Genomic DNA, 12,045 nt, shown 5'->3' with positions numbered 1-12,045 from the left:
GATTGTTGTGGTTGGTGCAGTGGCAGGAGGTAAAAATATAAAAGAATGTAAGAAGTCTCGTGACAGGCAAGCAATGAAACTCCATAGCTGATAGGATGATTATATGGAAAAAGGACAGTAATCACTTATTTTCCAACCCACCCATCTTTCAAACATATACTATCATTTTTGTAGCTATTAGACATTCAATTATTTTATGAAGAATTTGACCTTAAGTGTGTGTTGAACATCTTGATGTAGTATGAATAGTGCATTTTAGTAAAACCCTGTGGATATTTGCACAGACAATCAAAAGCTGAATAATAAAGTAAGGGGGAAAAAATAAGTTGTTGGCAAAATTATAAGAAAGGTTCAACAACAAATCTTACTAAACATTTCCCAAATTTGGTCAGTTCAGAAAGCTTAAATATGTTTTCCTTGATAATAGAAAATATTTTTTCTCTATTGAAAATCACTTAGTTCAGGTATTTTTTCCCATCTGTCTTCCTATTATTTCAGAGAAGAGTGACAAAATCAGAAGTGACAAGTGTACTGCTGATAATAAAAGATCAGTTGTCTAGTTAAAAGAAGCATCATCCAGCTGATAGAAATTGATTTGCAGTTCTAATGGCTATTTAGAAGGAGCGTCTCTGACTCGGAGCATATGAGGTTCACTCAGTATTCCAATGAAGTTCCTAGATAGATGCTGCATCTGTAAGATTTTTGCCCAGGAGCAGGTTTTCCATTCTTTTCCTCTCAATCCAGCCAAACAGTTTCTATCCTGTCACAGCTCCTCCTGTTGGAGCAATCATCTGTGACAGAGAACTACATGATTATTATTTTCATGGCTTGCTGAATACTCTGAAGAACAAGGTATAATTAAAATTTTATCAAACTCATTAGTAATTACATGTATGTCATGGTTAATCAGTTGCATAATTTTGTAATCATTGTTCATATAGTGGAGTGTAATTATTCTTCAAGCTTTGCCTGCTTTGTGTGTCCATCTCCTTTACACACAAACATCCCCAAAGAATTGCTCTGTGAAACGGCAGAGTGTTTTCTTTCTTATCTTTTGCTCTGCTGATAACATACACGCACTGAAATGCTTTCTAAAAACTGAGTATCAGAGTAGATCCCATTGACTCAGGTAATCATGATGAGTAAAACTACTATCTTTGCTCCATCAACCTTGATTTATCTGTTACCCATTTTTATACTTAATTTTACATTTTTTAGTGTTAGTGTTGTACGTGTGTTCACTTTCAGTGGTGGTATGCTACCAGTTCAGCTCAGTTCGGCCGAACCGGTAGTAAAAAAAAGCCTTCAACGATCAGCTGAAAGGAGGGAAAAAAGCCTCAGATGATCAGCTAAGAGGAGAAAGAAGAGAAAAGTGCAGGATTGATCTTCCCACCCGCCCCTGTGCTTTTCTCTTTTTCTCCTCTCAGCTGATTGGCTCTGCAGGCCTCAGCTGGTGTGTGGAAAGCTGCGCACACACATTAGGTGCGCATGTGCGCGATCACCAAACCAGTAATGGAATAGGTAGGATCCCACTGCTGTTCACTTTGGTTTTGAAGGTACTATTCTGAAAATAGAAATTTTATCCTATGGTCATCTTTGCCAGGCCTCTTCCCTACACAGGGAAGAATTTGCACTTCTTCGTGGCATTTTCCTGAAGTGTTTTGAATGAAACATTCTAATTTATTCTAAACATTCTAACACTTTTCTAATGTTCTGATCCATCCCCAACTAGTTCTGTTCTTTTATACTATTTTAATGGCCTTGGAGCAATCTTTGCTGGAACAATTGCTGGAAATTGGTGAGTGGTTTCCTCAGTTTTGGAGTGGGGAAGATACAGAATTGTGGCGTATTTCCAAATCTCTCCAAAACCCCAAGGAAAAAAAGATGAATCTTTAAGCCTTACTTCTATCCACTTCACATTATCAATGTATCCAGCATGGCCACATCATCTCTAAAAAAATTATAAAAGTGAAATCCTATCTACCAAAAAATTCATTCTGCCTCTAGGTCACAAGATTAGTTACAACCACTGGAAACAACAGACTGTAGCTGAGTCTTTATTAATTGGGGCATCCCATTCATAGCTGGCAGAGATGATTGGGTTTTGGAGCATGTGCTTTCAAAGAAATTGCTGAAGTGAAGGAACAACAGAGAACCTGATACCCTCCTAGGGTAAGAAAGAAGTGCCAAGTAATGAGCAACCCGAGGAAGACAGATAAGAATTCACCCAGGCTTGGATGCAAAACACAGCAGTCCCTCTGCTCATTTGGACTAATTGACACTCTGAGCATCCTCACCTGTTCACAGAGAACTGTTTCCTATTTTTAAATCAACCATAGTGTCACTGCATTCATGCTCAGATGTATGAGCAATATAGAAATAATCATTCCCTTGTTTCCCGAATACAGGTGACTTCTCAAATATTCAAGAGCACCACTTCTATCTAGAAAACAGATTCTGTCTTTGTTGCTCATATCACTAGTATGTGACTTCATAGCTCTCAGCCTGCTATGTTTATTTTATAATTTGTCTTTCTCTGATCCTTCAGTTTTTGCATTAAAGCAAATTGTCTCCTGTTTGTTCTGTCTTTGAAATATGAGATAAAGCTGCCACAGTTACTGGCCAGACATATAAATAATATACATATAATCCCACAATAACTATGGTTCTCTACTGTGTACACATGAATCGAAGGAGTTTTTTTTCCCTGTGATGCTCTTGGTTTGCTATTTTGCAGTAGATTTGCTAAATTGTTCTTGTGAATATATCTCTTATTTGGCATGCACATATGGCCAGGGAGAGGATTTAAATCATAATATTTAAATGTATCCACAATTCTCATGGCTGTCTTGACAGAAATCTCCAGGTTTCCAGTGAAATAGGTGAGAAAGGCCTTTGTAATAGATAAATGAGGTATGAAATATCTGAAGTCTCTACAGTCATTCACAGATATTATATAACCTGACAAGCTTCATGGATATATTTGTTATAAAGGGAATGAGTAAGACTGGAGTTAAGTAACAGGTATCCAAACATGTTTTGCATAGCAGGTTAAAATTTGAAGCAACTGACTTTTACAGGCATTTAGTAACCAGTAATTCAGCAACTGTTCAAACTTGCAACTACAAGTGGTAATTACAGAGTCCTCGAAACTCCAGTCATCAGAATAATGGTATGGTACCCGGGATAGTGATTTGTAACATTCCCTATCACCTTCCCACAAGCAACTTCCATGAAGAAGCTGACAGGAAGTTCGAAGTCATGATCATGTCAGGCCCTTGATTAATGATTGTAATTGGAGACTGCTAGACCTGCCATTCTAAATGACACATTTTTCCCAAATTGGGAAATTTGAGTCTCAGTAATTGTTGTTAAATTAGGACATTTTTAATGCTGAATCAAAAGATTTGGGACATAGAAGCTGAAAGAAACTTAGGGTGGCTTAGCCACACCAAACATGCTTTGTTGCATTGGTGACTTCTAGAGGCATGTGTTGGCTCTTCCTCATGTTGTCCACAAATATCGACACCTGATAAGATGGCCAGCTGTGCTATTCTAGCATCTTGGCATTGGCTTTTGTGGTTTTCTGAAAAATTGGAACAAATGTTTACCTCAGCTTTACTATCTGATATAGAAAGGATGGGTTCTTAAAATTATGGTGACAAATACATAAATAAATTTGGCTTATTTTTAAATAATAATGAAGTCATTATTTAAGGTAGCACAATACCTGCATATTTCTGGCTTTTACTTCGCTGACTCATCTGAAGTTGTAGCTGGTGAGGACTCTCTTTCCTTATTCACATTGCCATTTGAGCCACCTATGTTGTTCCCTACATTGAAAGTGCTGGCAGTGTTTGTTTCTCAGTAACAATAGAAGTGGCAGCTCATGGAGCTGATTCAGTCCCAGAACTGTGCTTCTGCTTTTTTTTTTTATCAGGCTCTTTGCCTTAGTGTTAGAAAATTGTTTTTTCCCCAAATACAAGTTGACTAGGCTGGCCAAGCTAGGCCAGGCAAACAGTTGAGTAAGAGAGGCAGACATAACAGGATAATAGTAGACAGCATTATCATTACTCCCTCCCATGATAACATAGCTGTTATAATTAGTTTCTTTGTGTTGGGAGTTGGGAAGAAGCAAGAGTTTCTGCAGCTCAGGAGTCTTACATTTTAGGAGTTAATTTTTTCCCTTCGAGTCAGTACTTCCTCAATCACTGAAGTCTGATTATAAGAACTAGCTTGAATAAGAGGAGCTTGTCCTATGGAGGGCATATTCTCTATAACTCTCTGAAGCTTCCACCCATGTCAGACTTAACACTAAGGTACATTGATATGGACTAATTATTGTAATAATTGGACATGTGGAATCACAGAGGTGGAAACACTGAATTTCACCTAATTCATTAGCATCATACCAAGCAGAGCTTCTATTTCTTGGACTTTAATCACCCTTGTTAAATGCATATGCATTTCTATTAAAATATTTTGAGAGGCTTGCATGCCCCTGGTTTTCTTTTCAGACTGAAAAATGTTAATGTACCTATGCCAGAGGAATTTTAATTTTTTAAAAAATCCCTTCCACTTTAACAGGTCACTTAACATAATCTTAAAAAGGTCACTTAACATAATCTTAAAATTGGAAGCCTGGAAATGCTTGAGGGCATTAAATTATAAGAAATGTTAATATTTAAGCATTTTGGAATAAATTCCGTGGCCCCCATATAAATTTCATACGTGCTCTTTTGCAATAGATCGTTCCTTTTTTTTTTTTTTTTTGGTTGAGTCTTTTGATTCATGGGATTCTGATGGACAATTTAAAGCTGTTGAGTTGTCTTTTATTGCTTCTCTTTGTGACTGTGCATGTAATTAAAGACATTCCTTGTGTGCATAAGAGAGCAGCCACCACTAAACTATGCTGTTTGTGCAAACTGCAGTGTTTGTTTTCATTTGGAAGATGATAGAGATGGGTTCACACAACATGCCAACTTGCTTAACAATCACAAATATATATGGGCTGACAAATACAACTCACTAATCACATAGTAAATGGGCTGGTATTAAAATACTTTAAATCAGAAACAAGTAATATTATCACTTGTTTGTTACATAAAAACTATATAAAGGAACAAATTAATGTAGCAACTCATCTGACTCACATCAATCTTTGGTCTTAGTCCAGTAACAGTTGCTGACTTAAAAATCTATTTTTCCATTTTAATATTGGCCTGGAACAATGTGTTGTCTTTTTTTTTTTAGTTTTGCTTCCGGAGCACTGATTCATAATGGAGCTAAATGGCTCTTCAGATTTGACAAAATGTGTCTCTGACCACTCAGGCACTCATATGAAAAGTAGCTATTTCCCCAGGATTATGTATCTGCACTTGGTAATTTCAGTCCAATGATAGACAGAGATACATTTGGTTTAATAAAGTGCTGACAGATATTCCACATGTGCCCATGTTAAGTTTCAAAGCACCTTTTCTCCTTTGATTCCAAAGTGCTACACAGCCTTAATTCATTAACAAACTGAACTTTAGTATTATGTAGCACTTAATTGGCAAAGAATATAGATATATGGGAATATAAATCCACACCAAGATGTTAAGGTGGCAGAGGTCTCTTTGATACATTCTATTCTGTTTTACAGGTCACACGATAGGTCTTGGAAGAACCACTGTTATCAGATGTCATCTTCATTGATATGGCCAGCGTTCCAAAAATGGCACAATACGGCTTTTGTTCAGGTGCAAGATTCTTCTTGTATGCTCTGCAGAGTTGGAAATATGAGGACTTCCTTGGTATAGGATATAATGCATTTGAGGTATAGGATGGCTACTTTTTATGGTCACTTTATTAATCTTCCTCAAGTACATCTGCCTAGGGAGTGGTGCTGCAGTCTGTTTCCTTTTGCAAGAACAATACCAAGGATTAGAGAACAGGGGTGGTATTCCTGTCTCGGCAGATATCTTGGAAATTTTTCCTTGTTTTTGAAAATAAAATATTGCATCAGCTACTGATTAAGTAAGTGCAGCCTCAAAGGTATTTAACAATCAATTGCTACCAATTCTACAATTCTGGGTCTTGAATGAGGTTACAACTCCCTTCTGTTCCATATTTTTTATTCCATCTCATGGATATACCTGTGAGGAGAGGGGGGGAGGGAGGGAGGGAGGGAGAGAGAGAGAGAGAGAAGCATTTCTTCCCTTTCTGTTCAGTCAACTATTCTTCATTGCATAGTCTGTAAATGGCCCTAAAGGGGAGAAAAATCTTTCTTTCCTTTTAGCTATTTTTTTTTTGTCTCGAAGCTTGCTGTGTTGATTGCTAAAAGAATTGGAGACTTTAATGGATGATTCAACATAAAATTAGGACATTTACAAATTATTTTTCAGTCAAAATTTTGTTGGTTTCACAGATAACAGGCTTTGAAAATTTGGGTCCAAGAAATCAAACTCTAATCTTTCAACAACAACAAAAAACATCAAGCAGTTGTTCTAATATTTATCAAGATAGCAGACCAGATTCTTTGCTAAGGTTATGGGAGGATCTACAATAGAGATAGAAGTTTCAAAAACCTTGAAGAAAGAAATATCTTCTATTTGATTCCCACAAAAGATATTCTCCCTGACCATTCTTTCACCTAGTTCAGCATTTACTTTAATAGGGTTTATTATAGTTTTAAGTCTTTAAAGTTATAAGGATAATTTGTTGGGGAAATTCTATTAAAAACCTGAGAACAAGGAAAGTATTGTCTTTCACTTTGCTGTGTTGTGCTTGGTTGAGTTTAAATTTTATTTGGATACTGGAGTTAGTTTAATTACGACTTAGTATTAATTAAATACTTGTAAAGGACAACTGTAATGAGTACAAATCCCTCTCAGGGGCAAATTATTGTTTTTAATAATATATTCTTTATTAAAATAATGCTGAAATCCCTAGTTATTTTACTCCTATTTGTAATAGGGGTTGAAGGAGCATCCACTTGACTTTGGCTTATTAAGACAAAGTTTTAGATAGATTTTTTTTGCTAAGGCAAATCAAAGACATAGAACAGTGCTGTCTATGGCAAAATTAATGTCATATTTTGGTAATCTGGCTTCCGAGTGGAAAACTATATTTAAGGTCCATATAACATTTCATAGCAAATGGAAAATTAGTTATGAGGGTGTAGACATGTTCTTTTAACACAACTCATTATTAATTTTTCTTGTTAAGTATTGAAATCCAATTCCATTTTATTAGCATCTGTAAAAATGTTCCATATCTGTATCCTATTATGGCTACCTTGATTCCTGACGTTCTGTTGATATAATATAGGAATGAGGCTGCAAGTATATAAATTGCAAAGTAATATCCAAAGTCAATATCTAATTCCAACTAATTTTGATGGATTGGAGTATCCAGGAAGAATGTAGTGGGCAAGCAGATGCACCTTCCAAACTTCGCCTTGCCCTGACATGTTTTGGAGTGGCCTGGCCTCCATGCTGTGACTGTATGAATCCCTCAACTTTGTTATCTCAACGTTTTTGTAACAGACTATGTTTTACTTGCTTCAAATGCTGTGTAAATACCAGACTGTGAAATATTAAAGTTCGTTTTAATCTCTGCAAGGCGATTCATTTGGTTTTTATTTTTTTCAACCTAATGGAAAATTAGACAGAGCTTTTGTAAGGCAAGTTTGGATTCCCACCAGGAAACTAAAAAAAATGGGACCAAAATGCCTGGGACAAGCTAGCAAGAAAAAAGATCACGTTAAAAAAATGGGCATCATCAGACAAGGGCTGAGAAGGAAAAAAAATCTAGAAAATATCTCATAGCAAATTCAAATGGGACAGATAGGTGAACATTCAGTTTGGAGTATTGTCAATTGCTCCATTTGTAAGCATCCCTCCAGCTTCCCTATCATATCACCTAAGGCAGAATATATGCAGTTTTCCTCATGTTTCTCACTACACACATACACATAGGATCCACAGAGACAACATGTACCTGCCTACCTCAATTAGGCTGTCTTCATCTGTTTTGCTGTCCCACACATAGAAACAATGCATGCATTACCCTGATGAGACACAAACACACATACACAGCCATATCAGCCCTTATTAGGCCTTTCAAGGCACAGACACAAGCAAACAAACAAAAGCACATTACATAAAGAAACATAAAATTACATAAAGAAAACATAGATGCCTCATATGGTTAAGCTCATAAAGAGACTGTAAAAAATTCAAGACTTACATTCTATATGCTTGCCTTCTTTGTTTTAATTATGAGATTCCTTTGGGTAAAGTGGGAGGAAAAGGTAAATTTTGAAGACATATAGAGAAATGAAAAAAGTGAGCACACGGAGATGAGAAAAAAGGAAATTGAGTAGCGTAGTAAAGTGGTTGGACTGGCATAGGGAAGACCCAAGTTGAAAACTATCTCTCAGTAGCTGATGTTGGGCCAGTCACTCTCAATCCAATTTACCACAACCACAGGGTGAAGAAAATGAGATTTTCTTTAAACCTTTAAACCTTCAAACCCTGAACAAAAAGCAAGTAGAAATCAAATGAATAAACAATAGTTTTGCTCTTTATACAATGGTATAATAGTATGTATTAAAAAGCCTAAGGATAATTGTAAATTGTATAACTATACAATTGTATAATTGTAAAAAGCTTAAGGATTATAACCCATTTCCCTAGGTATGAAGCTGCACTGATCTGTTTATTTTGAATAACTGTATCTTGTAACTTTTCTGTTACAAGACTCAATCCAATTGATTGTAAGCGTAGTCCGCAAGCATAGAAAGATTTTATATGGCCCAATAGATCTTCTACCACCATGTGTTTGTGCATGTGTACATCTATGCTTTTAAATTTAGTTGTATTGCTAGCAAAGGAATAGAAACCAAATTATTAGAGCTATGGTAAAATAATAAAGGACAAATTTCTTTGTAGATGGCTAAGTGCATAAAAGTTCTTATATATTGAGAATCAGAAAATATAGGCATCTGTAAAACCTTAAAATGAAGCTAGTTTCACATTACAACCTCTAATTTTGCCCTTTTAGTTTTCCAAATTACAGGTAGTCCTCAACATATTACCACATTTGGGATCAGAATTTCCATTACCACGCAATGTAGTCATAAAACATGACTGCATCACCCTGGCAATCCAGGCCAGTCCTGGTTGCTGTCGTAACTCCAGATATGTGGGTCATTAAGTAGAAAGTGGAGAGAGTCCCAGTCCCAGGGTACAGTGGGAGGTGGGAGGCCCTGGAAGGCCTAGTACAGGAAATGCATGAGTTGTGTGAGGGAGGATGCTGCAGTTCAGCATTAGCTCAGGAAGGACGGGAAAGAATATGCAATATGAAGCCCAGCCCCAGCCTAGCAGCTTAGCAGTATAGCACAAAAAGGCTTCTTGGTGTATCGCAACTCTGCAACTACAAGGAGTTGTAAGGATAACCAAGAAGATTATGATCAGGTATGATGTTCTTTTGTTTTCAGTGGATTGGATCTTGATGAACTTATAGTGGTGGCTAATCTTTTTGGGCTCCTGTGCCAAAAATTGTGCGCACACTCGCATGCTAGCACCCAGAATGCAATGTGCCCCCCACACCCTCTGTACATGCACACGCAATCTCCCTCCCGCCACCCCCTTACCTGCACTGCGCCTCACAGCTGATTTTTTGGCTGGTTTGACGAAACAGGCCTATTCGGCCTGAAAAGCCTTGTAGAGGCTTTTTCCAAGCCTCTGGGAGGCTGAAAAAGGCTTGACACCAGCAGAAAAATCAGCTGTGAGGTGCGCGCATGCGCAGTGAGGTAAGTTTGCCTGCAGCTCGTGTGCTGGCACAAATAGCTCTGCGTGCCACGTGTGGCACATGTGCCATAGGTTCGCCATCACAGTCCTATAGTCTCACTGCTTCCACCTGAAATAAAGATTAATTAAAGACCCAGATTATTGGGGGAAATATGCTGGCTCTGTAAACCACTTAGACAGCACTCTCTAATGTAAAGCACTATGGGGCAGTATATAAGTCTTAAGTGCTATTGTTATTGCTATAAATATCAGAATCAGCTGTGTGTGAATAAATGTTTGGGTTGAGCAAAAATGACTTTCCATTCTATTCATCAGTGGCAAAATAAGAGATGATGTTTGCCTGAATTTTATGCTATGAAATGAAACTTCTCCCCAACAGTTGGAGGAGAAGCACTAAAAAGGATGTTTCTTTTATCATTAGTAGCAAATTATTTAGTGCAGGGTAAAAAAGGGGTGGACAAACAAAAAGAAGAAGTCATAGTCAAGCAAGAGTCAGCTTTGTCTGAAATTCTGTATCTTTTTTGGGGGTAGAATAATTGGGGAACTGTTTTGGCCATTGCTAGCAAAAATTCAGGAATGTCTGAAAATGAATATTTATTGAGAATTTATCCAAATCCCCCTTTTTAAAAACCCCAAATACAAGTGGCTGCTACCCCATAAAAACTTGCTTGGTCCAAAATTACCAAGAGTGTTCCCAAATGCTTAAAAAGATGTAAACAGTGATTACATTTCTGACTTACAGCTGAATGAGGCCCATTAATTTAGCTCTTCACCCCTAGGTTCTTCTGGTTTCTAGATTTTAGCTTGTGCTCAACGTGTGGAAAATTGAGGCAATTTCCTTGTGCTGGGAATCCACCATCTCGCTGAAACACTTTAAAAAGATGATACTGCCACTGGGGAACTTGGCAAAAGTATTAAAGCTTCTGTTAATTTCATTACTCTTAAAGGTAGTGTTTAATGTAAATTAATGGAGCTGCGAACATTCAGGGTTGCGCAAAGCCTGAAGGTATGCGTGTATTCTTTTTTGCATAGTTTTTTTTTATACTGAAAGTATTTTAAGTTTAAAATGTATAAAATTGTATGTTTTTTTATTAAGGCTGAAATGTAGCTAGAGGAGATAAGTGTTTCAATTGGTAAGAACCTGCTTTTTATGCCTTCAACTGCATTTCCTCGTCTGTAAGTAATCAATTACATTCTGGTGAAGGGCAGATATGTCACTGGTGGCCAAATAAATTGTTGCCGTGGGAATTCTGATTAATTGGGAGGGAATGCACTTAAGACCATCAGACAAAAGTATTGATGTAGAAACAAGAAAGAGAAGCAGCCTTCTGCCAAATTGCCAATGGCCATTCTGACAGGGATGATGCAAATTTAGGTTCAATATATTGGGATGGCACAAAGTTGTGGGTGGCTGTGCTGAAAGTATTCATTGCATTGTGGCAGCTTCAGACATAACCGTGGAACCAAAATAGTTTCTATTGCAGAGCAATTTAAAGTTTTCCAAAGTGAATTAGATGAATAGATTGTTCCTGAAACAAGGTGGTTGAGGAGTGGGAGTGGAGAAGAGATTCAGGAGGCAGAGACATTCTCAGATTAAAACTATGCATCACCTTAAATAGCTCATAAATTAGATGTGGTAGCAATGTATAGTATATGCTGCGTATCTGTAGCAGTAATGTTTTCTTTCTGAATTTAAGTAATATACTTTAGGACTGATCAATTTCATTTGAGAGTAATGTACAAAACAATTCAGACAATGTGAGTGGAAAAACTCTGGCTGATATTAGATGAAGTAATTCTATATTATAATAATAAAAAACATTTTCCTGCAAGATATATTTTGAAGAAAGAAGATAATGTGTCCATTTGTATATGTAGCTTAGCAATTCCTACTGAAGCCAGCATTGGATAAAATAGCTGTATAATATAAACAAATCCATTGAAAAAGAGGTATAACATTGAGGTATAATATGATACATACCACCCACATACATACACAAAAGCATACAAACAGACCATACTGAATTGTCAGTTGAACTAGCTCTAAGGAAACTCAACTGTAAGGTAATATATATTCTTACTCTCTGTAATACACTGATGCAAAAGTACTAAAAGAAAACTAACCTGGAATATGAAAAATATATATGATTTTTAATATATTGATTACATATTTCATGTAAAATTTGTTAGCAGAAAATATGTGTGATGCACGTTAACAAGAGGGCATGGCTTTTATTATCCTATCATG

General features: G+C 36.8%; 1 protein-coding gene across 2 annotated transcripts in view; it reads left to right on the top strand.

Annotated features, from left to right (window-relative positions):
- The window catches only part of TAFA3 (TAFA chemokine like family member 3), a 104,358-nt gene extending 96,754 nt beyond the window's left edge, over positions 1 to 7,604 (top strand). For both annotated transcript variants that reach the window (XM_026675166.2, XM_087959582.1), the window contains exon 6: positions 5,645 to 7,604. In XM_026675166.2, the coding sequence (XP_026530951.1) occupies positions 5,645 to 5,656 (12 nt within the window). In that variant the 3' untranslated portion in view covers positions 5,657 to 7,604. The remainder of the gene's footprint in view (positions 1 to 5,644) is intronic.
- Positions 7,605 to 12,045: the final 4,441 nt, after the last annotated feature.

Source organism: Notechis scutatus, chromosome 3 (genome assembly GCF_049901735.1).
Source record: "Notechis scutatus isolate UNSWTSFEM ecotype Mainland chromosome 3, rNotScu1.2, whole genome shotgun sequence".
NCBI lineage: Eukaryota > Metazoa > Chordata > Lepidosauria > Squamata > Elapidae > Notechis > Notechis scutatus.
Note: the sequence above shows the minus strand (reverse complement) of the source record. Positions and strands in the feature narration are given on the sequence as shown.